This window comes from Gopherus flavomarginatus, chromosome 4 (genome assembly GCF_025201925.1).
Source record: "Gopherus flavomarginatus isolate rGopFla2 chromosome 4, rGopFla2.mat.asm, whole genome shotgun sequence".
Classification (NCBI taxonomy): Eukaryota; Metazoa; Chordata; order Testudines; family Testudinidae; genus Gopherus; species Gopherus flavomarginatus.
In genome coordinates this window covers 70,535,460-70,561,949 of record NC_066620.1, presented here as the reverse complement: position 1 = coordinate 70,561,949, position 26,490 = coordinate 70,535,460, and the positions used below count along the sequence as shown (strand labels likewise).

General features: G+C 40.7%; 1 protein-coding gene across 6 annotated transcripts in view; it reads left to right on the top strand.

Annotated features, from left to right (window-relative positions):
• The window catches only part of CRIM1 (cysteine rich transmembrane BMP regulator 1), a 321,806-nt gene that overhangs the window by 189,700 nt on the left and 105,616 nt on the right, over positions 1-26,490 (top strand). For all 6 annotated transcript variants that reach the window (XM_050950291.1, XM_050950290.1, XM_050950288.1 and 3 more), the window contains one exon: positions 3,979-4,176. In XM_050950291.1, the coding sequence (XP_050806248.1) occupies positions 3,979-4,176 (198 nt within the window). The remainder of the gene's footprint in view (positions 1-3,978; positions 4,177-26,490) is intronic.

Here is a 26,490-nt window from a genome sequence, read left to right as displayed (position 1 = left end):
CTCTTGGTGCTCTCCTTCTGCATTTGTATTAAGGCTAATCACAATCCAGCCTATAGAGTCTTATGAGAAGAGAGATTTCCTTATTCTTTTCCAATGAGTATGGTTTGTATTGGTTTGGAGTAAGAAAATTAAATAATTACATAAAACACGGGTAAGTTTAAAGAACATTATGGTTGCAAAGACAGCACCTCAGAAGTTAAGAATTAGGCTTGTCTGTGCAGCCTTTATTTTGCCTCTTTGTGAATTTTGATAGTATTGGCCATCATTGTATAAAAAGGTTTTGTGGCAGAATGATGTAAAGAGCTTAGCAGTCCTGAGTTTCAGTCCAATGCCTTGACCAAAAGAGGACATTCTTATTTCTTTTAAAGAATTTTGCTTATTTACCATCTGAATGAAACAGATGTCCTTTAAAAAAGTACTTGTGTGATCATGTCATTCAAAGTTGCATCCAATTTTATCATAATGAATACCCACACAAAGCGGAAAATATCTGATGTTTAATAACTTTTGACTGCTTGACTTTGCAGCCTTAATGTTCTGTGGGCTGGAATTTAACCTAAGGGTAGAGGAAAGTGAATGTCTGCACATATTTGGGATTTGCTCCTGTTAGTTGCTAGTGTTAACTATTAAAATGTTGGCTGTATCTCTAATGTAGTGCTAGTTTGAGTTATTGTTTGTTTTTTGTAATCTAGAATTACTGCTCACATTTTGATATCTAATTGAAAGAATTATAATAGAGATGCATATGTTTCCTTTTTTGTGTTTGCGGACAAAATACATCAGCATCGTTGCTAATTTGGATGAATTTAGTACATTCCTGAAGATCAAAATATACTTTTCTTCCTTGTTGTGGGAAAGCCTATGCAGAATAGCATTATTCATTTGCATGAATTCTGAAGGGAAGTCTCAGTATGAAGAGCTATATTCCCAAACATAAGCATGATGATTACAGTAACATGCCCTGAGGTACATGTATCTCATTTCCTTTAGTAACAAGGAAGCAGGTCTGGGAGTTTTAAATCCCAAGAGATGAAACTGTGTTGTACCGAGTAATGCAAATAACTGTTAAAGCTTTGAACTTGACCTGATAGGGCAAAGTAATGTCATTGTGGCATGTATGTCTCTGTGTTATGCAATATTGGGAGGTGGGGGGAAAGGAAGAGGAAAAAAGGATTTTTCTACAAAAGAGACTAAGCACGCAGTCTGATGTAATTGCTAAGTCCCAAAAGGTGCAGGGGACGGCTTACTTTATGTCCTAAGGTCACCGGCTGTTAATAACAACATAACCAGATGGTTTATAGGGTGAACTTGTCTCACTAATGTAAATTCCTGGCCTTTCAACAGTTAGAAAACAAAATGCAGTCTGTTTGCTAATTATACACACACAATATACAGAAGTACAAAAAATAGACAGTAAGGTCCTGAAGTATCTAAGTTTGTATTTTTGTGTATGCTTATTCTACATGGTTTAATGTAGAAGGCCACACTGCTATCAAATCAGTTAGGTTTCAAAACAATCCTACATTGTATATAAATTAGAACAATCTGGAAATGAAAGTCTCTTAACATGAGGTTTTTAATATTGTAGCATTCACTTGCTAGTGTCCACTTTACTCCTAGTTAAGAGTGCAAAATAGTTTTTCTCTTCCTTGTAAGTTTACGAACAAACACAAACCTCTTTTCAGCCAGAGGTTCCAACTTTCTGATTTTCCCAAGGGTGATCATCCCCTGCTCCGCCCAGGCCCCACCCCACCTCTTCCCATGCCTGCAGCACTCCACCTCTTCTCGCCCTGTTCTCCCCCACCCAAGTGTGCCCTGCCCTCACTCTGCCTCTTCCTGCCCCTGGTCCTCCCCTCAGCGCCTCCTGCACACTGCTGAACAGCTGATCATCGGCCTGCGGGAGGGGGAGGAACTGATCAGCGGGGCCACTGGTTGGTGCTGAGCACCCACTATTTTTTCCTGTGGGTGCTCCAGCCCGGAGCTCCCACAGAGTCAGCACCTATATTTTCAGCTGAATTTGTCTAAATTGGTTGTATTCGAAAGTCGGGGCAAAAATCCCTACACCATTTTTGTATTTAGAGTACATAGAGGTGCTGGGTAGGTGAAAGAGAGTGTCCAATAGAATATTTCTAACAAGTCTAAGAATTTCCACTTCTGTACAGATTATCTGTACATGCATAGGTGCAACTACTGGGGAATAGACACTCCCTAACTTTTTTCTATCCTTTTGATATCCCCTCTCATAGAGACCGCAGAACTGTATTATGCATTCAAACATCCAGTCTCCTATTAACTTTTTAAATATTATTACACCAATGTACACTTACACTATGTTTGTGTTCTTCACAAGTGCAAACTTTTCAACACTTGTTATTAGGCTCTAATCAGCCTTAGGCTTACCCTAGGCCATCCTACTCCAGGCTGGATCTGCGGCACCCCTGATTGTCACCTCAATAATTGTTTTTATATTTGAATTTGAGATTTGATTCAAATTACCTGCTGTCAGGCATTATGCCTCAGAATGCACTGGGATCACCAGAGGCCAAGAGACTTGAAGTATTGGTTTTATTTAGTTTTATTTTAAAATATACATCCATCTAACATTCTGGGCATGTACAAATTTTGTAAAAACAATTTACAATTCAAACCATCTCACTAAAATAATAGACGCATCCTGATACCAACAACTCCAATTTGTGTATACTGCTTCACCGATGACCGTCATTTCTTCATTTCAGGGAAAAAAAAATGGTAGAACAAACTATCCTTGCAATGTGACTTGAAGGTCATGGATTTGGGCTCTGTGGAAGGTAGCCGTTTCCTAATGGAGAATGTCCTGCCTCCAGCCTTCTGTGACTAAATCTAAGACCATGCCCAGATCCGAAAATCAAGGCAAAAGCGGTGTGGGTTCAGTTGTGTGAGCTCAGTCGAGCTAGCTTACCATGGTTGAAAAACCTTCTTAAAAAGCATTGAATGGGCTTTTCAGTTATGTTAAACTAGTAAGATTGAGCGAGCACAATTGAAATTGAAGTCCATATTTGTTGTCTGTTAAAACAGGGCCTGAACTGGATCTTATCTTTCATGGTATCACATGGAAGAGAGGTGGTCTCTGAGGTAACCATGATCCAACCCATTTAAGATGTTGCATAGTTTAAAACCAATACCTTAAAATAACTTGGACATTTACTGTGAGTTGTGTGCATCCTGGAGCAATTTGATTCCTGTCATAAGCACTCTTTCCAGTCAGGATGCTGCATTTTGTACCAGCTGAATTTCCAAGTGGCTGTTCTATGCAGAGCATATTACAGTAGCCTAATCTGAAGATGACTAAAGCATGGATCACAGTGGCAAGGTCAGCCCCTGAAAGAAAAGAGTTCAATCTTCTAGTCAAGTGTAAATGAAAAAGGAGTTACCTGAGTCTCCAGACCAGGGATTCTCAAATTTCATTGCAACATGACCCCCTTCTGACACAACAAAAATTATTACATGACCCTAGGAGCGGGGACCGAAGCCTGAGCCTGTCTGAACCCTGCTGTTCTGGCAAGAGGGGCAAAGCCTGAGCCCCACAGCCCTGGAGGAGGGGCAAAGCTGAAGCCCAAGGACTTCAGCCCCAGGTGAGGGGGCCTGTAACCCGAGCCTGCCACCCAAGTCTGAAGCCCTAGGGCTTCAGCCCCGCGTGGTGGGGCTTGGGCTTCAGCCCTGGGTTCCAGCAAGTCTAAAGCCAGCCATGGCAACCCCATTAAAATGGGGTTGCAACCCACTTTTGGGCCCCGACTCAGTTTGAGAACCGCTGCTCCAGACCCATCACCTGCCTGAGTACCAAGTCCCCATGAATGCGTTGGGTTCTTTTCCAGAAAGGGAAAAAGGTCTCAAGGCCAGCCTCCATAATGCTGTTATCAAATTGCACATTTATAAATATCTTCCAGGCATAACAGGGAGAATAAACTCTCTCTTCTTACTATAATTTATTTGATTTAGATCCAATACATCCAGTTAATAACCCTGCTGGCTGCTATGCCAATGGTCAGATCCAAGCACATGGAGATCGATGGAGAGAAGATGACTGCACTTTCTGCCAGTGTATCAATGGAGACCCACACTGTGTGGCAACAGCCTGTGGACAGAGTTGCCTGAATCCTGTTAAGGTACCTGGGGAATGCTGCCCAGTGTGTGAAGGTAACATATATTCATTTCAAATGCTGTCTCCCAGTAGAAGCCTTTCAGCCTGTTAGGGCTTGTCTTCATTAGATAACAGTATTCTTTTGAGTACTAGTTGTGATAAGGTGACCATTACTGACTTGTGTAGGTCAGGACAAATTCTACTAGACACTCATGCTTAAGGCTACATTTATGTCATGGAGGTCAGACTTCCATGACATTCCCTGCTTCAGCCCCAGGGGATGCGGGACAGGGGCGACAGGGGGCCCCCTGCAAGGTTCCGGTGACAGATTTCTGACGAGACCCTCCTCAGGGTGACTGCCTCGTGCCGGACGGTGGGGGTGAGCAGCTGGGGGTGTCCCATTTTCTTCTGTACTCTGAAGTTAACGTTTTGTATGAGGAAGTGGTGGCAGAGATGTATTTTTTGGCCCTGACTCTACAAAGCCTTAACCAGACGCTTAACATTATGCCGAGGCTACTCATAGGCTAGCATTTTCAAAGGAGTCTAAGGCTCCTGGGCACCCAATCCCCACTGTATAAGTCTTTTGGAGGTGGATGAATTCATATCTTCTTAGCAATATTTATAGTGTGTTAGTGTGTATGCTGAGGTTGTTAAAGGACATACAGCATTCAGCTAAGTTGGGCTCACTCAAAACTAGAATATGTTTGGGATGGTGAGAAAAAGTTGACAGAATTTTGAAGATAATTTCATTCTGCTGTATTTCAAAACTGACTGGCAATTTATTTTCCAAAAATGTAGTAGAATATTTGTTAAATATTTTTCACTTTCAAATATATTTTTGAGATTTTTTGAAAAACCTGAAGTTTTTAATCTTAACGTTTGATTAAGGCGACCAGTTAATATTGACAGTGGAAAAGATAAACAAATACAAATAAAACAATGAACATTCAAAAAAAATGGAAAAAGAAAAAAGCTTAGGTTGAAAATAATAAAATGTTAGGAAAATCAAAATGCTTTAAAATATTCATTTTGGGAAATATTGCCAAAAAATGGATGAAAAATTTCCAACAAAATAATTTGACCAGCATTATGTAAAACCTCCATCAGTTATCTATACATTAATTTTCCAAAAAGGAAAGACTAACCTATATAAATTGAGTTTTTTATTATTTAATTGCTATGTATGAAATATTTTTAAACGATACTGTTTCATGAATAAAATGTGTGAATTTAAATAATGCTCCTTACTTTAAGCTGCCTCTGGTTTGCTTCTGTTACGTCATGCACTTAAATATTTGAGTTCACTGAGGGGTAGATACAAATCTCATTAAAGTCAATGGGAGTTTTTCGAATTACTTCAATCAATTATGAATCCAGCCCTGAATAACAAAGGGAGCTATAAAAACTTTGATCTTTGAAAGTTTCCAGATCATATTCTGTATTTATGAGTTGGAGCCAATGTTTCCAACAACTGCCTGGACTCCAGTAGGGATGCGTTGTGCAAGCCTCAGAGATTCAGTTGCATACTAATCTTCTGAAATCAGTAAAGGAACACAATAAGCATGATAGTGGTATTTACTATAATTGGTGTTTTTTCTGTAATGGATGTGGAATTACTCCTCAGTGCATGGCACTGTGGAAAACTATCCCTACTCAGCTCGGCAGCATACTGGCCACAGGAGAGGTATCATACTAATTAAAGAAGAGCACAGATGCACGGTCTCATATTTGGAATTGCTAGGTCCCTCTCCAGTGTACCCTTTCCATATGAAGAGGAAAGCAAAAGAAACTAAATGTTCTCACCCCTAAACACATCATGGAACAGGGTGGAAGCAGAAGAAACATTTATATAAAATTTCAACATTAATCTTTCTCTGTTTGTATATATTATAAAATTAAGAACATGTTTGAAATTGAAGGAAACAAAACAGTGGAATTCAAAATCATGGACTGTTACCCTAAAAATAAGAGATTCCTCAAAGAAACGTTATTTATCTTCTGACTTCCTGGATCCATTTTTGATTAAACATTTATATACAAGCCAGAATGTGAATGAGCTGGCTGCCTTACTTTCCATGCATTTCATTTTTTTTAACAGTCTCAGCTGCTAGCTTTCATTTCCTCATGGAAATATCTCTTTTACATAATTGGCTGGTTTTTTTTTAAATTAGCTCCAGGCAGATACCTGCCCAGAACAGCATTTATAATTAACAGGCACTGAAGCAAAAGGATAAACATCTGCTGACCTGCAAATCTAGAAAATGGGAGGTTTCTGTATTGTCAGTTTGTTTTAGATCTCAGTTGCTCATCTTGAACAATAAGAAGCAGAAGTATGTTGTTAGAGCATATGATTTTATAAACAGATTATTAGATGTCCTGTTGGATAAGACTAGAAACTATGAGAATCAGTTTCCTATGGGATTTTTTTTTAAATTGGGGAATAACAGGATCCCTTCTCTTTAATTTAGAGTAAAGAGGAACTGGGTGGATAAAGGGGTCGATCATAGGATATTAGAGCCTTATTTTGAATGGTCTCTGCATATTCCCCTTGGGATTGGCAACTCCTAGTGTTGAGCTCTGGAATCTTCTGAAGAGTATCGTCCATTGGGGATCACTTGCTGCCCCCCCCTTCCCCTGACAGAAGATTCCGAGGGTATCCTCGGAGTGTCCTCAACTTCCCTTCAGTTCCTTATTAACTGCCAAAGGTGTTCTGAGCTTGGATAATGCACAGTATCCTTGATTTTTTTTTTCCCTCATCATTTTTTGCTTTTCTCTTGCCCTCTCAGGGCTATTTTTGTTTAGATTGTCAGTTAGTACAGATTTATTTTAACAAAAGTAAAATTATCCCCATCTGGCACAGATATCTTCTGGACCTATATTGAGTGAGAGGTGCCTCTCACTTTGCTGATGGGAAGACTTCTCAAGCTCAGTTGAATAAATCTGCCAACATGTAAGTGCATCTCTGGTTTTGGAGCCTTTGCCTGGTTTAAATGGTCCCCAGTCTTAAATGACTACCCAAGCCTAGTGTCAAGATCCCAGCACTATCAACAAACAGTGGAGGTTCCAGCACCACTAACATAACACCAAGATCCCTAGATCCCTCCAGGTTGACTTAAGTTTGTGTGTAGGATCTGTCACCATAGACTCTAGTGAACAAACGTATGGTTAAGTGCCCACTATAAATTGCACTAATTCATCCATGTTCAACTGAATTCAGTGCCTACAATCTAATACTGTGGACTCCGGTGAACTTCTTGAGGAAGTGGCCCAATGTTCATTATGCACAGCATTAACATCCCCAACAGAGTCTGGATCATCTGAATTTGATGCCAAGGTTTTAGCTCCGTTGACTTGCCTGAAGTAATCCAGAACCAATATAAATGACATAAGTCACAGCATCCATTCAGGTTGACGAGATCTGGTGGTGCAGATCTAGTATAATTGACTCTTATGAGTCACTTGCTTGAAGTGGTTTGGCAGACAGCATAAGAAGCACTAAGGTCCCTGGTTCCACCACTGCCAACGAGATATCACCAGTGACTTTGGTGAACCACTAGTTGGAAGTCATTCTGTACCCAACTGAAATGACAACAAAAACCTCAGATCTGTTCTAAGTTCATATGATTTGGTGCTAAAGATCCAGCACTGGTAATTTGGGTAAACTCCTTGTCAAAGGGGGTAGGTACCCAGAATCAGCAATACCCAGGTCCCAGGGTTTGTCCAAATCAGCTGGGTCCAATGTCAGTGCTGTTGACTCTGAAATTCCACTTACTAAATGGGTGCTGTAGCCTCAATAAGTTTGTCAAGATTTGTCTGCAGACTGTACGGTACCAACAGTGCACCACCCTTCATTTTCTGGCGCCATTAACTCTGTACTTAGCAGTTCATTGCTGAAGATCCAGCTCTGCAGTTCAAGAGAATCATATACCAGACAGATTAGCCTCACTGCATAAGTGGTTCATAGGTGCTCAGACCTTTCTCTAGATTCACTGAATCTTGTGGCCAGAACATTCATCCTCCGTTTTGGCAAGCAATTTGTTTCAGGTACAGATGCCTAAGAAGTGTTCTGACCTGAAAATGAGCATGCAGTTAGTCACAGTGCCTAATGAGAGAGCTCTTAATTTGTAATTTGCAATTCTCAGCTGAGATTTAGGGTTTGTCTACATGGCGCATTAGTCTGGACCAATGCGTGTAAATTCTAGTCTGTACCATTTATCATGTGTTAATTGACTGTTTGGACCCCAGTATACACAGAGTTTCCTAGTCTTCATGTAGTCCCATCTCTTTCAAACGGTACTACGTTAATGCACGCTGGGGAATTTTGAGTGCATGCCAGTAGGGTCCATGCAGGCCAGTTAGTGTGTGACATACTGGTGTAGACTACAGTTTACTGGAATGACCTGAAGAAGAGCTCTGAATAAGCATGAAAGCTTGTCTCTCTGCTCTCTCTCCAACAGAAGTTGGTCCAGTGAAAGATATTAACTCACTCACCCTGTCTCTCTAGTTAGCTCTCATTTTAACATTATCTGTTATGCCAGGGTAGTCTCTGTAGGTAGGTCTCATTATTATCAAGGATAACATCCATTATGTCTAGCTCTGTGTCAGGGTCAAACAAAATCCCATGTCATTGGCAGTTCCACTTTCTTGGATTGGAATCAGGAACTCTTCTTCATATTCCCTCTGATTCACTTGGTTCAGGAGATCGGTCTCCAGGTAAGTGAGGATGGAACCGTACCCCTAATCAGATCTTGGTAGTTTTGTCTTCAAATATCATAAGTCTATTTAACTTTGCTTTCCAGTTCACTGGATATTTGTCTTCACATTGGGTTAAGAGCAGAAACCTGAGCCTGGGTTCTTACCCTGACTTCTGGGTACATTCTTTGCAAGTTTAGTGGCTGCTATTTTAAAGCAATAGCTTTTAACCAATAAAACCTCTCTTGCTCTTAATGTTGCTATACGTACTGTTTGAATTCTACCAGGCTGCATAGGTTGTGATTGCAGCTTTCATCCTCATTTGTCGGGGGACAACAGTCCTCATTTATCTTGTAGTACCTTTTATTTATAGAAGTATTAATCCATGTACTGCTCAGATTGCTTCAGGTAGTTGCTTTACCTGGATGGCCGCACTAAAGGAAATTAAATTTTGTATTAACAATGCACTTTGTTGTACTGGGGATACCGTAAAATGGACATACCGTATATATTCATTCATTAGCTCGTTCGTTTATAAGCCGACCCCCCAAAATGGGTTGGTAAAAATAGTAAAAACTGTATGACCCTTTCATAAGCTGATCCTATATTTCAGGGGTTGGAAAACTTTTTGGCTCCTGGCCTGTCAGGGTGAGCCACTGGTGGGTTGGGATGTTTTGTTTACTTGAAGCATCTGCATGCATGGAGCCCCTCAGCTCTCTGTGGCTGCGATTCGCTGTTCCCAGCCAATGGGAGCTGCAGGAAATGACATGCCACTTCCTGCAGCTCCCATTGGCTGGGAACGGTGACGCCACTTCCCGCAGCTCCCACTGGCTGGGAATGGCGAACCGTGGCCACAGGGAGCTGAGGGGCTTTATGCCTGCAGACATTCCAGGTAAACAAAACTACAATGTATTAGTTCAAAGATCGATAACCTTTGGCCTGCGGCCCACCAGAGTAAGCACCGTGGCAGACCAGGCTGGTTTGTTTACCCACCCCATCCTCAGGTTCGGCCAATGGGGGCGGCGGGAATCGGCGCGAGCCAAGGGATGTGCTGGCCGCCACTTCCTGCTGCCCCCATTGGCCTAGAGCGGCGAACCGCGGCCAGTGGGAGCCGCGATTGGCCGAACCTGCGGATGTGGCAGGTAAACAAACCGGCCCGGCTGGGCCGTGTGCCAAAGGTTGCTTATCTCTGTATTAGATATTCAATTCAATGATTCCATAGAGTTTAAAATCATCAAATTTTGGTGTACACCTGTTTATAAGATGACTCACACTCTTTGATGTGTAATTTTTTTACCAAAAATATTCGGCTTATGAATGAGTATATACGGTACTCATTTAGTTTCCCCAGGGCAGTTCCCTTTGGAACATGTATCTCTTTTGGTTTTCGGTTGGAGCCTTGTTTCAAAAAGCTCTGGGGATCTCTAGTGTGTTATTGGTCAGATGATAATCTGTACCATAAACCTGTAAGGAGGTAATTCCTCATGGCCACAGCTACAGTCCAGTTTGTCAGATAGGCCAAATTGCCAATCCTCTATATGGAAAATGTGGTTTGGTTGACGTCCTTATCCCCGTTTATAGTCTGTATCTCCCCAAGGCTTTTTTACAGGCTTGTTATAGCTCACTGGGTATTCATCCTCCTGGAGGTACCAGATGGTATTCAACTGATACAAAGTTAGTATCCACTACACACCTGCATATTATCTTTTTTGAAGAATTTGCAAAGCTGGTAATTGAAGCTCTCTAGGTGCTTTAAGCAAATATTTGTTTTTCATGGAGGTTTGATCTGGAGTAAAATTGCACTTGCTCCTAATACTCTCTTTAGCTGCCAGTCAGAGCTGATGTTTATATGGCACCTTTGCAGCCCTTGTTCACCTAGTGCTCCTTAACCAACCTTCATAAGGTGTACTGTCTGAAAATCTCCAAAGTGGGAATATGCAGAGGCCACTTGAAGAGGAGAGAGGTTATTTACCAGCAACTGTTGTTCTTTGAGACTGCAGCCTCTTCAAATTCACACTTGCTAGTCACCTTTCCTACTTCTTCAGATTCTCAGATCAAGAATCCAAAATTAGGGCTGGTTTGGACACACTGCTTTTAATTATGATCTCCCACTACTGCGTCATGGGGAAGTTTGGGTTTTTTTAAAACATAAAGCCTTCACAACGTACAAGACCTTTAAGCTTAAAAAGGGAAAAGCTACTGTTTAAAAGTTTTATCCCTGTGACTCACCAGTAAATCCTGACCATGAACTGACTCTGTAGGTTTGTGTAGTCAGGAGTTTTATTAAACCTTCCACAGAATTCCTGCATTGTAGGTGCTCGGGTGCACTTGTTGTCTTGCCTCTCATTAAAATTTGTGTAGTGCCTATAAGAGGGCGCTCTTCTGGAGGTCATTGTGATACCTTGCACTCCTAACATGTTCTTGAGGTGCTCATTCAGATCCTTAGGGATCTCTCCGAATGCTCCAGGAATCACAGGGATTGTCTTTATGCTAGTTTTCCATAATGGTTCCACTTTGTGGCATAGTTCTTCATACTTTTCTGTCTTCTCTTTTTATTTTTTTTATGTTTCTATCTACTGGTGTAGCAATATTAGACAAATAAGACTGTTCACATCTTTTCTACAATAATTATGTCCAGCCTGCTTGCCTACACCATTCAGTCAATGACAATTGCAGGATCCCATAAAATCATTGCCTCTTCATTCTTTAGAGTGCTTTCCGTTCAGTGGGTGTAATGTAATGCATGGTTCATTTACACCTGCACTTGATGCAGAGGCTCCAGTGCAGATGCTTGGCAACCTTTTTGTGTCTCTTCAGATGTGCTCTCCCAGCCAGGCTCCTGCAAGGGCTTAACACATGCTTCCCTGTTTCATCCTTTTTGGAACATATTCTGCAGTTCAGGGAGCAGTTCTATAGGTCAGTTTTGTTTCAAGTGTAATTAAGCCTTAAGGATTGCTCTTGTGTGTTCATAGTGAGTCTCATTGTCTCTCTCGTTTGAGCTATTCTTCTACAAGCTATGAGTTTGATAATCTTCTGTCGCTAATGGGTTTGGTGTATCTCCATCACTGTCTGTGCTTTGATTTCTGAGTAAAGCTTTCCAAGTCTTTCCTCTGGCAACTTGCTTTCCCCTTTCTTTTATGCTTTCTCAGGCTGAGATGCATGCTTGTCTGTCACTTGTTATCACAACCAGATGATCTTTTACTCTGGCTAATTCCATGTGTATTTTGATGTTATAGTCTTCATTGTAAATTACTTCCTCCACAAATAGCAGACCTTTTCATCCATCACGTTGTCAAATGTACATCATGTCCACGTTTTGATTGACATTAATTACTCTATGCATCTGCAGGAGCTTTCTTGTTTGGGTGTCAAATTTTATCTTCTCCTCTTGATGCCACTTGATCACTCTGGCAGTTTACTGTACAATAGGTATCACTCACATATTAGTGTCTCGGATCAAATTCTTCAGGTTGAGGTTTTTCTTTCGGGTAGTTCTTATTTGCCTGTAATATTCTTTTCTCACTTCTTTGACCCTCATGTTATAACTCTGACATTTCCCTGAGACCAAGGTATTTGAAGGTGCCAAGCTGAGAGATCTTGGAGAGTAAGTTTTCTGCTATCTGATTGTACACACTTGACCCTCTTTACAGATGCTGGTGCATATAAAGCCATGCTAACCTATAGCTTTAAATCTTTGCCAAACTTTTCTACATGTCATCAGTCTCTATACCTCCTTTTGTGACTGTCCATATAGTTTCAGTATAAATCCATTTATAACAATGGTTAGTTGGTTTTTCTCTTTGCTGATATGATAAATTATGGTATGTCACAGAGCATACATGTCAGCAGCAGTATTACTACTGCAAATAGCACTGATGATAAGGAATCCCTTTAATTTTGACATCATCAATGAGCGTCCCTTCCAGGTAGAGTTGAGTGTTCCAGTTAACCATAGGCTGCTATAGGAAATGATCTTTGCACGAACCTTGTGCATTTTCAGTGTCTTAAAGATCCACGAATGTGGGGATGCTATCATATGCTTTTTGGTAGTCTGTCTATACCATCTCTACGTGTGGTGTTCTTTTTTTTTTTTAATTTTGCATCTTGTGATTTTTTTTTCGTTTCTTTTTTGTTTACTGTGCAGCCTTTTTGCTCAGGAGGCAGCATTGCTTTGCAAGCTAGTACTATTTGGATCTTCTTTGCCAGAAATGCTGTTAGACCTTTCCACATGTTGATTAAACATGTGATTGGACTATAATTCATAGGATCACTGCAGCCTTTTTTGGTTTGAGGATGGTTCTCCTTGTCATCGTCCATCTTAGACATCTGTTCTTCAAATATCTGTTCTTCAAAGATTTATTAAATTGTTCAAGGAAACAATCATGGAGAGTTGTTAGATATTTCAGCCGGAATCCACAAACCCCATCTGGTCCGGATACTTTCCAGTTTTTCATTCCTCTTAGTATCTCATGTATCAGAGGGGTAGCCGTGTTAGTCTGGATCTGTAAAAGCAGCAAAGAGTCCTGTGGTACCTTATAGACTAACAGATGTTTTGGAGCATGAACTTTCGTGGGTGAATACCCACTTGGTCGGATGCAAGTAGTGAAAATTTCCAGGGGCAGGTATATATATGCAAGCAAGCTAGAGATAACGAGGTTAGCTCAGTCAGGGAGGATGAGGCCCTGTTCTAGCAGTTGAGGTATGAAAACCAAGGGAGGAGAAACTGGTTTTGTAGTTGGCAGGCCATTCACAGTCTTGGTTTAATCCTGATCTGATGGTGTCAAATTTGCAGATGAACTGAAGCTCAGCAGCTTCTCTTTGAAGTCTGGTCCTGACGTTTTTTTGCTGCAGGATGGCCACCTTAAGGTCTGCTATTGTGTGGCCAGGGAGGTTGAAATGGTTCTCCTACAGGTTTTTGCATATTGCCATTCTTAATATCTGATTTGTGTCCATTTATCCTTTTCCGTAGAGACTGCCCAGTTTGGCCGATGTACATAGCAGAGGGGCATTGCTGGCATATGATGGCATACATTACATTGGTGGACATGCAGGTGTATGAACCGGTGATGGTGTGGCTGATCTGGTTAGGTCCTGTGATGGTGTCGCTGGTGTAGATCTGTGGGCAGAGTTGGCATTGAGGTTTGTTGCATGGATTGGTTCCTGAGCTAGAGTTACTATGGTGTGGTGTGCAGTTACTGGTGAGAATATGTTTCAGGTTGGGAGGTTGTCTGTGGGCGAGGACTGGCCTGCCACCTAAGGCTTGTGAAAGTGTGGGATCATTGTCTAGGATGGGTTGTAGATCCCTGATGATGCGTTGGAGGGGTTTTAGCTGGGAACTGTATATGATGGCCAGTGGAGTCCCGTTGTTTTCTTTCTTGGATTTGTCTTGCAGTAGGAGGCTTCTGGATACACGTCTGGCTCTGTTGAACTGTTTCCTTATTTCCTCGTGCGGGTATTGTAGTTTTGAGACTGCTTGGTGGAGATTTTGTAGGTGTTCTCTGTCTGAGGGGTTAGAGCAGATGCAGTTGTACCTCAGTGCTTGGCTGTAGACAATGGATCGTGTGATGTGCCCGGGATGGAAGCTGGAGGCATGAAGGTAGGCATAGCAGTCGGTAGGTTTTCAGTATAAGGTGGTGTTAATGTGACCATCACTTATTTGCACCTTGGTGTCTAGGACGTGGACCTCCCATGTAGATTGGTCCAGGCTGAGGTTGATGGTGGGGTGGAAGCTGTGGAAATCATGGTGGAATTTTTCCAGAGTCTCCTTCGCATGGGTCCAGATGATGATGTCATCAATGTAGCGTAGGTAGAGAAGGGGCGTGAGTGGATAAGAGCTGAGGAAGCGTTGTTCCAGGTCGGCCATAAAAATATTGACATATTGTGGGGCCATGCGGGTGCCCATAGCGGTGCCACTGATCTGGAGATATATATTGTCATCAAATTTGAAATAGGTATGTGAGGATAAAGGCACAGAGCTCAGCAGCCAGTTGTGCTGTGGCATCATCAGGGATACTGTTCCTGACAGCTTGTATTCCATCTGTGTGTAGGATGTTTGTGTAGAGAGCTTCTACATCCATGGTGGCTAGGATGGTGTTTTCTGGAAGGTCACCAATGCATTGTAGTTTCCTCAGGAAATCAGTGGTGTCACGGAGATAGCTGGGAGTGCTGGTGGCATAGGGTCTGAGTAGAGAGTCCACATATCCAGATAGTCCTTCAGTGAGAGTGCCAATACCCGAGATGATGGGGCATCCAGGATTTCCGGGTTTGTGGACCATGTCCACCAATGTAATATACGCCATCATATGCCAGCAATGCCCCTCTGCTATGTACATCGGCCAAACTGGGCAGTCTCTTCAGAAAAGGATAAATGGACACAAATCAAATATTAGGAATGGCAATATACAAAAACCTGTAGGAGAACACTTCAACCTCCCTGGCCGCACAATAGCAGACCTTAAGGTGGCCATCCTGCAGCAAAAAAAACTTCAGGACCAGACTTCAGAGAGAAACTGCTGAGCTTCAGTTCATCTGCAAATTTGACACCATCAGATCAGGATTAAACCAAGACTGTCAATGGCTTGCCAGCTACAAAACCAGTTTCTCCTCCCTTGGTTTTCACACCTCAACTGCTAGAACAGGGCCTCATCCTCCATGATTGAGCTAGCCTCATTATCTCTAGCTTATATATATATACCTGCCCCTGGAAATTTCCACAACATGCATCCGACAAAGTGGATATTCACCCACGAAAGCTCATGCTCCAAAACGTCTGTTAGTCTATAAGGTGCCACAGGACTCTTTGCTGCTTAGTACCTCATGTATTTCTTTCTTGAATATTTCTGTGTATTTCTCTATTGTTTGATTTTTAAACTTTTCACTCACGTTTTCAATCCAGTTCACTGTCTGATTATTTTGTACATCCTCATACCAGATTTCCTTCTAGTAGCGCAGAAGCTCTTCCATGTTATTTATTGGCTTTCCGTTTTTTTACGTTTTGCTTTAATGTTGATCTGATCAAAGATTCTCTTAGGGTCTCTCAGGAAGAGTCTGTTCTCTTGATACTGATGGCTTCATGCTTAAAATCTTTCAAGCCTATGACTCAGTGGGATCAGCTTCTGTCTGCATTGTTACTTCACAACTCATCCCTTTCATTCAGCTGATATTTCATCTCCAGGGCCATTCACTTCTGTTTTCTCATCAAATGATTTTTTCTCAAATTTATCCAATAGGCTGATATATTATAGTAAAAGTCTTATATTATTTTTATTATCATTGAAGGGCATAGTGCCTCAGTCATACAAACCTAAGTCAGTCATTGACAGCCAAACAAGGCAATCATCTTCTGTTGAGCTTGCCTTCTCTTGGGGAAACTTTGATATGCAGGAATCTTCCTTAGTTCCTGGCCCTCAGCCATCTTCTTTCCTGCTGTGAGAGCTGAAAGTCTGCTCTCCCACCCGGACAGACACCAACTCAGCTGGGGTCTCCACATTTAGCTCCTCCCTCATAACGAAGCAACTGCTGCCCATTTACTCTTTCCTGGTCCATGTAGGATTTGTACAGTCAGTTGCATTGACCATACTTGCATATAATTAGAACTTGATCCATGATGGGGAAATTGCTGATCTCACAGTGAAAGAATTTATTGCTTGGTTCTGTATAAGGAACTTGTCTTCTGGAAGCACCACATAGGCACCTTACATTAGTAAAAACAGCCATTCACAAAGAAATTAATTATGCACAATTAAAGGTTTAATAACAGAACACCTGCTCCCTGCAGTTAATCAATGTTAAGAATTAAAGACTTGACCAACAAATAATTCCTTTCACTATGATTAGAAACTTATGCTTGGTTCTAATGGACTCAGAGGGATCAGATTCTAGAGGTCTGCACACTCCACTGAGAACATTCTGCCAATTATCTTGATGTGTTTAACTCCAGAAACAACTCCCCAATCAGTCTTTCTCTTTCTTGTCCTCCATTGGCTCACAGAACCAGCTTCTGGACCCAGTTTCCCTCCTCAAACATCTGTATTCTTGCTTTATCTGGCTATTTGTTTTAGCCTGAACAGTTAATTTGGTAAAATTATAGGCAACTTGTAATGGGAAATATGTGCAATAAAAAGTATTAGTTGTTAACTAGACTGACGAAACCTTTTAGAAAGAACTCAGGGTTGCTTGTGGGATTAGAGAAGCATACAAAGGTCAAGCTATTCCATTCAAAAATCTAAATGGATCAGATGTACAGGTAGGAAGACTTTTTGTTCCAGTAGGACTTAGAACCTGTTGTACTACATGGACAGTGGCATCTGTTAGATGTGTAAGATCTCCATATCAGAAATTTGCAGAGATTCTACTTGGAGTTCAATTGATACTTGTACAGAGTTAAGTTCTCTTGTTTGAGAATGGTACAAGTGCTCTACTCGGTCCTCAGTATACAAGAGGTTGACTCATGCTTCACTTTCTCATTCCCTTCTATTGGTGCTCATGCTAAAATGAAGGGATGGAAGAATGCCACTGGGAAGTTGGAGCTGCATAGCCAGGCTCTAAGAACTGATTCAGTCCTTCACGCTGAGGGTGATTTTTATTCTTCATTTTTTTCCTTGTTTTGATTCATGATTACCAGTATACAGACCTTTCTGATGTGTTGTGCTTTCTGTTTCTGCTGTATCATCTCACCAGCTGACATGCTGATTCTCAGGCCAGAGAGGTTGTAGAGATCAGTGCTTCATTTTCTTTTTAAGATCTGCCATTCTCTTGAGGATTATTGCTGCTTACTAGTATTTTTCTAGTGCTATTTACTGCTATTTCCCTTCTAGTGGTAATCTTCAGAGGCAATGTAATGAAGTATGGTTATTTACCAGTAGCTGGAGTTCTCTGAATACATTGCCTCTTCAGATCTCCCTTGCCTGTCCCTTCTTCTGCAGAGAATATTGGAATTGGGTCTCGATGCAGCAGAATGGAATAGGGATATGGTTATGAGGTATGGTATTTTATATTCCTTGCTTTGTAATGTTCTCGTGGAGTGGCTGGCAAATCTACTGCTTAAGTGTTTTTAATACTACTGAGTCTGTTGCTCATGCGGTATGGCCCACAATTTCCTCAAATGGAGAACTATAGAAATAATAAAATTTTTCAAGTGCACTTGTGCCAGAGATGCACACAGGAAATAAATTTTTCTTCCATTCACTAATGCAATGTTTTTGCATATGCAGCCCAAAATGCCACTAGTCATTTTTGCTGTCATATTACATTGCAAACTTTATGATTAAGCTATAGGCATGAGATCAAAAGTGTTTTATTGAATTACAGTCCAAAAATATTGTCACTGCATCATTTGACTCCAGGAGATTACATGACAGTGAAAATAAATGTTCTTTTTTAAATTGCACTTAGAATTACCATGTATAATAATTCTGATGTGAGCAAGCTGTATTACTGTAGGTCATCCCAAATGAGTACACTACATATGATTTCTTTTTACTATATAGTACATTTATCTGCTACTTAAGAAAAATATTTGGTTCCTTCTAGTGTAGATTCCTTACTTCATTTTTTTTGAAAGAGAGAAATTTCAGCAAATAGTGATTTTCATATTCTGTTAGTCCTGTATTCTTCCACTGTGAAGGGAGGGACACTAATTCCTGTGAAGCAATTTCTGCCCTTCATTTTGTCAATCCTGTTTCACAACTAATGGACCAGTTCTCACTTATGTTATGTTCCACTGGAAAATAGGCATCAGATCTGTAAAAATAAGTGAGGGGATTAAGATGTATGGCATTATTTTAAAAGTATGTGTTTCAGTATTGTATCTTTAGTCTTATTTTTTTTCTGATCCAACTTCTATTTTCATGCTGGAGAAATTGGGAATGCTTTCCAGTAGTCAGTATTGGATTGGAAGACCCTATTTGCAGATTTCAGATGCTATCTATTGACAGAGGTAACATTTCAAAAACTAGCTATAGAAGTGAAAAGCATTAAAGACTTTTTTGCTACTGTGTTGCCCCTTTTGGATGGCAGAATGAGTTGTAGGAGATGAAACTAACAAACAAGTCGTGATCAGTTCAATTTATGTTAGATTCCTCCACACTTATAATTTATACCTGATTCTTTGTAAAGATAAAGTTGAGATAACACTGGCATTCTAAATTCATGTTTTAATTACTGATATCTTTCATTCAAAAATATTTTTTAAATAAATGTTTTTGACAAGTTTCACTGATGTATTTGGCTATTGTGGAGTTATCCACATATGGGAAAAAGAAAAGGTTTTTCATTATTTATAAAGAAAAAAGTTTAGGTTTTTTTTTCATATTCTGATAACTAAAGAAGATTTTGTCTTAAACTCCAGACGTAAATGCAGACCAATGTATTTGCCTTAAGAAATATGGGTTTATAGGAATCAAGTTCCAGAGATTTGTAAACCTCCAGAAGGAGTACAAGTAATATATTATTTTCTTCAACTCTCACTACATTCTTCTACTGATGCCAGCCTTGATAACCCATTTGTCTATTTCTCCCACAAACATGCTTGCACTTGATTCCATTTAGCACCTTGTGAATCAAATGTCCTTCTTTAACTGATCCTCAAAGCCATTACCCTCTTCTCAATCAAATCCCTCTTCAAAATTCTTATTTTCTGTGCTGCCTGCAAGAAGTTATCCAACTAAGGACGTTATTCATTTTGCTATAATTAACATTTTAAAATAAACCCTAAACCCATCCCTCTTCTGTATTCCTCCATGAATACTAACCGTTGCTGATTAACTGTGTAATCTTATTTATGTTCTTCTGCCTTTTCTCTCAGAACTCTATGGTTTTGTGACCTTTCTCCACTTTGAGTCAAGTCTGAAATGGGTTTGTAAACTCTTTAGTGCATGGATTGTGTATTTTCGTTTGTATTATGAGTTGCCTGGACACTCTTAGGTGCTGTAAAATAATGGATAATATATTTAAAATTGAGTACTGAAGCGCATCTTTCCAAATATTTGCACCTATGCCTATCTCAAAGGCTATGTGAATAAACAGTAGGGATGGAACAAATCTTTACCCAAGTAGCTGGATAGTGTTAATGTGTATGAGGTCAGCAGGTTGCTGGATAATTATGACTCAGTTTTCTGTTTTTATTTCACCATCTCTGTTGTTGGAATTTCTTGTCTGGAATTCTTCAGTAAAGCTATGTGTGACATCTTTGGCATTTTTATTATTTAACTTGGAGCTTGATGTAGGGATTCCATGGACAAAACATCATATAGGTCTCCTAGGCCTATGTGGCTGAATCACTCTAATAGACTTCACTTCATGGCTTAGATGTGTTTCTTTGGCACATCAGAGCTGAGGTGAATTGTCAGTGATCTGACAACTGTTAGGATTTTTAGCAGTGGCATAATCTCTGGAATTTCTCTCTTGAATCAATTTTTTCAGTAACTCCAGAATTTGACAGACACTGTGTAAGAATGTTGGTATTTAGGTTTTCAGAACAGAAAGTAGAAAAATCCATTTGCTCTCCAGCAGGCATTGTAAAATTTGGGTCACAGTGTCCTTGGCTGGCTAATTCTCTTGGTGAGATGTTTGAGAGAGGTAGACTTTTTGAATAGAGGAAGAACAAAAAAATCTTCCTCAGGAAACGGTATTGCTTGTATTGGGAGAAGAATGGTCTAGATACCTGGTAATTTTCCATCTCTAATTTCTGTAATTTTGTGATTTGGTTTGTGGATACAATGTTGTCTTTTGGCTGTGATAGGACATATAGATACTGTATTATCCTGAGAAATTTCATTTTTTACAAAAATGAACATGAAGCTTTGACTGGGTTGCAATCATGGACTAAAATATTCCCAAACAATTCCTCCCTCCTTTTCTCTCTCACTCTCACTCATATTAATTCTGGTTCTCGCCAGGTCATAAAGGAGGCTGTAGTATCCTTCATGATAAAGACAAGTCTCGAGTGTAGCAAAGACAATGGAGATTATACATTTGATTTAGGGTACGGGAAGAGACATGGTAGTTCCCTGAAACTTTAGCTTATAGACTGAGGAACAGGCTGTGCTGCGTAGTGTGGCCACACAGTCTGCCTAAATCAGTTGTTTGGGATTTTTTACTTAACTGTTTTGTTGTCAGCTAAATAATGCATGTGCTTTTTATGACAGGTGCATTTTAATATATTGAAAATAAAGTTTAAATAAATAAAAGTAATGGACACAGGATTGTTTAGTCTGCAGAAGAGAAGAATGAGGAGGGATTTGATAGCTGCTTTCAACTACCTGAAAGGGGGTTCCAAAGAGGATGGATCTAGACTGTTCTCAGTGGTACTCGATGACAGAGCAAGGAGTAATGGTCTCAAGTTGCAGTGGGGGAGGTTTAGGTTGGATATTAGGAAAAACTTGTTCACTCAGAGTGGTGAAGCACTGGAATGGGTTACCTAGGGAGGTGGTGGAATCTCCTTCCTTAGAGTTTTTTGAGGTCAGTCTTGACAAAGCCCTAGCTGGGATGATTTAGTTGGGAATTGGTCCTGCTTTGAGCAGGGGGTTGGACTAGATGACTTCCTGAGGTCCCTTCCAACCCTGATATTCCATGATTCTGTGATTCTAAGCTTACCACACGCATAATTATTTAACTACTCAACATTAGCTAAATGTTGCAGCATAAAAGGGCAGCAGACAGGAAAAAGCTCTGTTCAACAAGAGTTACGTTTCTTGAAAGAGGATTTGGACAGAGGTCTACAGGTCTACGTAGCTATGTCCGTAAGAAGTTGAATACTAGGATAGGTTAATGGGAAAATATTGAAATTTCTGAAAACAAAAAAAAATCCAATCACCCTGGAAATAGGTTCTGAGGCTATAATCTGGCTTGATTAATTCTTGTTCAAACCTGTAAACACTTGCACTCTTCCTAAGTCAAGCCTGATTTTCTGATTGAAATATGTTCAGATCATTGGTAGAGTGAACTTCTGGAAACTTCAGGAATTTGCCTTTCAGGTTCTTCATAAGGGCAGTATTCTTTAACCTGCCAGGTATAAGTTCGTTGTTAAAGTGAAGGCACATTTTCATAGCAGTCAGGAAATAATGCTATCTTTAGCCTGTCCAAATTCAGAATTGCAGAATGAACTGGAGTTTCACTATCTAGATCAGGGGTGGGCAAACTTTTTGGCCCGAGGGCCACATCGGGGTTGCACAGCTGTATGGAGGGCCAGGTAGGGAAGGCTGTGCCTCCCCAAACAGCCTGGTCCCTGCCCCCTATCCACCTCCTCCCACTTCCAGCCCCCTGACTGCCCCCCTCAGAACTTCCAACCCATCCAACCCCCTTGGTCCTTGTCTCTGACCACCCCCTCCTGGGACCCCTGCCCCCTATCCAACCCCCCTGCTCCCTTTCCCTGACTACCCCAACCCCTAGCCACACCCACACCCCCTGACAGCCCCCCGGGACTCCCACCCCCTTATCCAGCCCCCCTGCTCCCTGACTGTCGTCCTAACCGCTATCCACATCCCTGCCCCCTGACAGGTCCCCTGGGACTCCCACTCCCAACCCTCTCTGTTCCCCATCCCCGACCGCCCTCCCGAACCTCCACCCCATCAAACTGCTGCTCCTTCTCTGCCCCCTGCAACCCCCTGCTCCCTTATCCAATGCCCCAACCCCCGCTCCCCGCCCCCTTACCAGCAGCAGGACCTCGCAGCCATGACACTGGGCCAGAGCCAGCTGTGCTCCCCACGCTGCCCAGCAGGAGTGGTGGGCCACAGTGCAATCCGCATGGTGACATGGCTGTAGGGAAGGGAGGGGCAGCGGGGGAGGGGCCGGGAACTAGGCTCCTTGGCCAGGAGCTCAGGGGCCAGGCAGGATGGTCCCGCAGGCCGGCTGTGGCCTGCAGGCCGTAGTTTGCCCACATCTGGTCTAGATACTAAAACTACTAGTTTGTTTGTACAGTTCTGCTGATTTTAGAGAGAGAGTTTTTGATTTTTTTTTCAGAGCAGCCTTGAAAGAATTGGCTGTCATCCATAATAATATGGAAAGTGCATTCCACTAAAGAAGCTCAAGAAATGTAAGGGATTTCCCATCCAAAAAGGCGTTAGGGTTCACTCCACAACAGTGCTGAAAACCTCATGAAGCTTGAAAATGAAGCCTCAGCTAATGATTTCATGTAGAGTGACAACCTGGAGTTCATATTTTTACTGTCTACTGTACTCTGGGTTTTACACCACTGACGTTTAGGTTTTGGGGTTGTTTTGGTTTTGATCACACCATTGAACTTGAATTTACACCAGTGTGAGATCAGAATCAGTACCTTGATGCACAGTTGCCATCTGAGCTATTATTCAGGAAGAGTTCTGTATATCATAGTACAGTTAAGCTATCCTTTGCTTAAAACAGTGTACTTTATAGTCTCTGATACTACACTGGTGTTGAGGAATGCTGTAGAAAAGATATTTTAGTCCTACCTGAAGAATGATTTTCAGCTAATTGTGCCTCATTAATGTGTAAAACCCACTTCTGAGCATGTTCCCCCACTGTTGCAGACGATGGATTGTGCAGTGGCTTTTCCCACATAGATGGGTGGCTGTATACTGCATTAGCCAAATATTCCTGTTGCTTTACTTAAGGTAGTTCCAAGTAGACTGCATTATGTAATTTTGTCTTGAGGTTAAAAAGGCATGGATTACTGTAGTGAAATAGATGGGAAAAGGAAGGATGTACCACAAATGACTCCAGGGATTTCCATACTGATAAAGATTAGACATATATCTCCCATAAACTGTGTACCTATCCCTAAACATTTTTCCCCATACCAGGTCAGCATTATTTCCATGTTACTCTTATTGAAGCTAAGCCAAATAACTCCCATGCATTTCCCTACATTGGTCAGACATTGGGAGAATACAGGAAATGCAGTATCTGGATTAGAAGAAAAGAGGTGTTTGGCATTGCTGACCAGAGTCTCATTACCAACCTTTGGTACCCTCCTCTTAGAGAAGAAATAAAAGCACTTAAGAGAACTCTTGCAGGCAAGTCACAAAATATCATGGTGAATGGTACTGAAGGCTGCTGATAAAGCTAACGGAATCAGCAAGTACAGTTGACTTGTATCTGTCATCAAGAGATTGTCAATGTAGCTTATCTGCTCTCCAACCTTAAACCCATATATGAAGCCAGGTATTTGAGTTCCAGAAAACTAAGTTGTTCTGACATAAACTTACCAATAACCTTCTTTCAGAATTGCAGATGAGAGATTGTATGTTAATTTGAAAAGTTACTGTTACAAGAGGTTTTCATAAGCAGAGCCATCAGCACTGCCTCTTGAAGTGTGCCTGGCACGTACCCTGCCTTCATAAAGGGAAACTTGAATGATTGCCATCAATAATGGGCTCCAGAAACCCAGCTGAAATGCAGTTGGGTTCAATTATCTTAGCATATCCAATATTTCATTATGTAAAAATGGGCACAATTCAATCATGGAAGACTGGAAGAAGTTCTGTGTTGCTGTAAATTGATGCAGCCCTACTGAAGTCAGTAGTGCTGTGCCAGTTTACACTAGCGGAGAATTTGGCCATGTGAATTTATTTGGCCCTGTACCTGTTCAGTTAACAGCCAGTTTGTCCTAAATCTCTTTTCTTCAAAGTGAATCAAGAGAATGCAAACACAATTCTGTAACAGAGTCGGGTTAAGTTGGTTTTGCCTGACTGCCACTTTGAGCTAATGCCTGTTCCCAGCTCATCCAGGAGAACATTTGAACCATACACCCAAGAGTATAAGGTACCCAGTGCCAATTAAACCTTTGTCCAATTTCAAGAAGAGTCAGGATGATTGTACTACTAAGATGTAACCTTTCTTTAACTCTGAGATTCAGGATGCATTGTGGGGGAGAGTTCTGAATGCATGTATTATGAAGGTATCCAGAAGAATGATCTATGACACTGCAGTAGAGAGAGATTTGGTTGGTAAAGAGCCTTTTCAATGATCTTTCATTCCTCTAGAAGATTATATATTCATAGGTTTCTACCAAATACCTACTAAGTTACTCTCTAGTCTTTTGCCTTAACACCTTCCAGTAATGATGATAGTGTGCTCTGCCTTGTCAGAATATCCCATGTCTATTGAATTTGCCATTACAAATAGACTTAATCGGATTTGATTTCAGTTGATAAAGATCAATATTTGTCAGTATCACTCCAATCAAAAAATTGTGGAAACAAATTCCTAGTTGTATTAAGCTAAATTTGAACAGGGAGCTGCATGAGTATTGATGTAGCAGCTCAGGAATGAAATACTTTGATTATGACATGTTGGTCTGAAGGAAGCTCTTTGTTTTCAATAGCACAGAAGCAGGGGATAGCTTTTTTTCAGGTAGTAACAATCAAAATAATGTTCTTTGGATAAATGAATACAAGTAGTTATTTAGATACCAAATTATGTTAAGTAATGTAAAATTTGGCATCAAATCTGAAATAAATGATTTCTTCCAACCCCAGTTAGAGCATGCTTTGTAATATTTAGTGTACATATTTTCTTAGTTCTACTCTATTTCTTTCTTCTGCGGTGACTACCAAAAATAATCCCCCATAACCACTTGGTTTTAATACCTTGTAAAAACTTATAAACAGTTACTTGAAGTTGAATTAAAGGAGATAGTTAAATGATGAAAAATTATCATTAACTATAAAGCTTGCTAATTCTGTGTTAGGCATGTTGGCACCATTGAAGGAAATTCTGTTACTTCGAATTAGGGGCTGGTATTTTCCATGTAATGAACTCAGGGAGTTTGGGGGGTCTGGAATGTTAACTATGAGGATGGAAAACATTTAGTCACTCTTGGAATTATATGAATGTTTTTCCAGGAAGCTTAAGTAAACACACACACTGCTGCTTAGGAGGCAGCATTTAAAGGTTTTTGGACGGCAGACAACATTCAAACAAGTATGTAGAAGCTAATGCAAGATTTTTAAGCAGCACACCCTTTGGGGCAAATCTGGGCTATTTGTCAGCTTAAGTGCTACATAACAAATTTGTATTTTAGTCTACTATTCACTTGTGTGTATGAAGTATATTGCAATAACCTTGGTAATAAATACTAAAATAGATTGAGTTTTCATCTCTGTAGGTCTCCTCAGTGCTGGTTTTCTTAAAAAGTAAAATTCATTAGGCCTTCTAGACTAGAGACATAGATCACATTAGAAAGGTGCAGAAGGAAGAGTTATTTTGCTTTACCAAACACAGGGACATTCTGTCTAACTCAGGCTAGAGGACTCTCTTCATAGCTGCGTTAAAGTATTTAATTCTACTTCTCCATTCCTTAATAGATATTTTCTGCCCTCAAAAATAGAATTTATTTTACATTTCATTAGCTACAAGTTTTAGGGGCCTGAGACGAAGCATAGATCTTTCTATTGAATTATATCTCTGTACATGGTTAACACTTTCTCAAGGAATCCCAAGGACATGTATCTGGATTCCTCATCAGTATAGAATTGTTCTCCACATAATTCTTTATCACTGTAAACATGTTAACTTCAAGGGCATATTTTATTTTATATATGGATTACTGAGTGCAGTAATATCTTCCATTGATCTTCAACTTATTGAAATCGCTTCTCATAGTACAGCCTAAAGTTTGTTTGTAAACTGTCAACCATTGTTAAAAATACTGGAAACAGAAATAAATGTAGTGATGAACTCATCAAGGAATCGGTGTA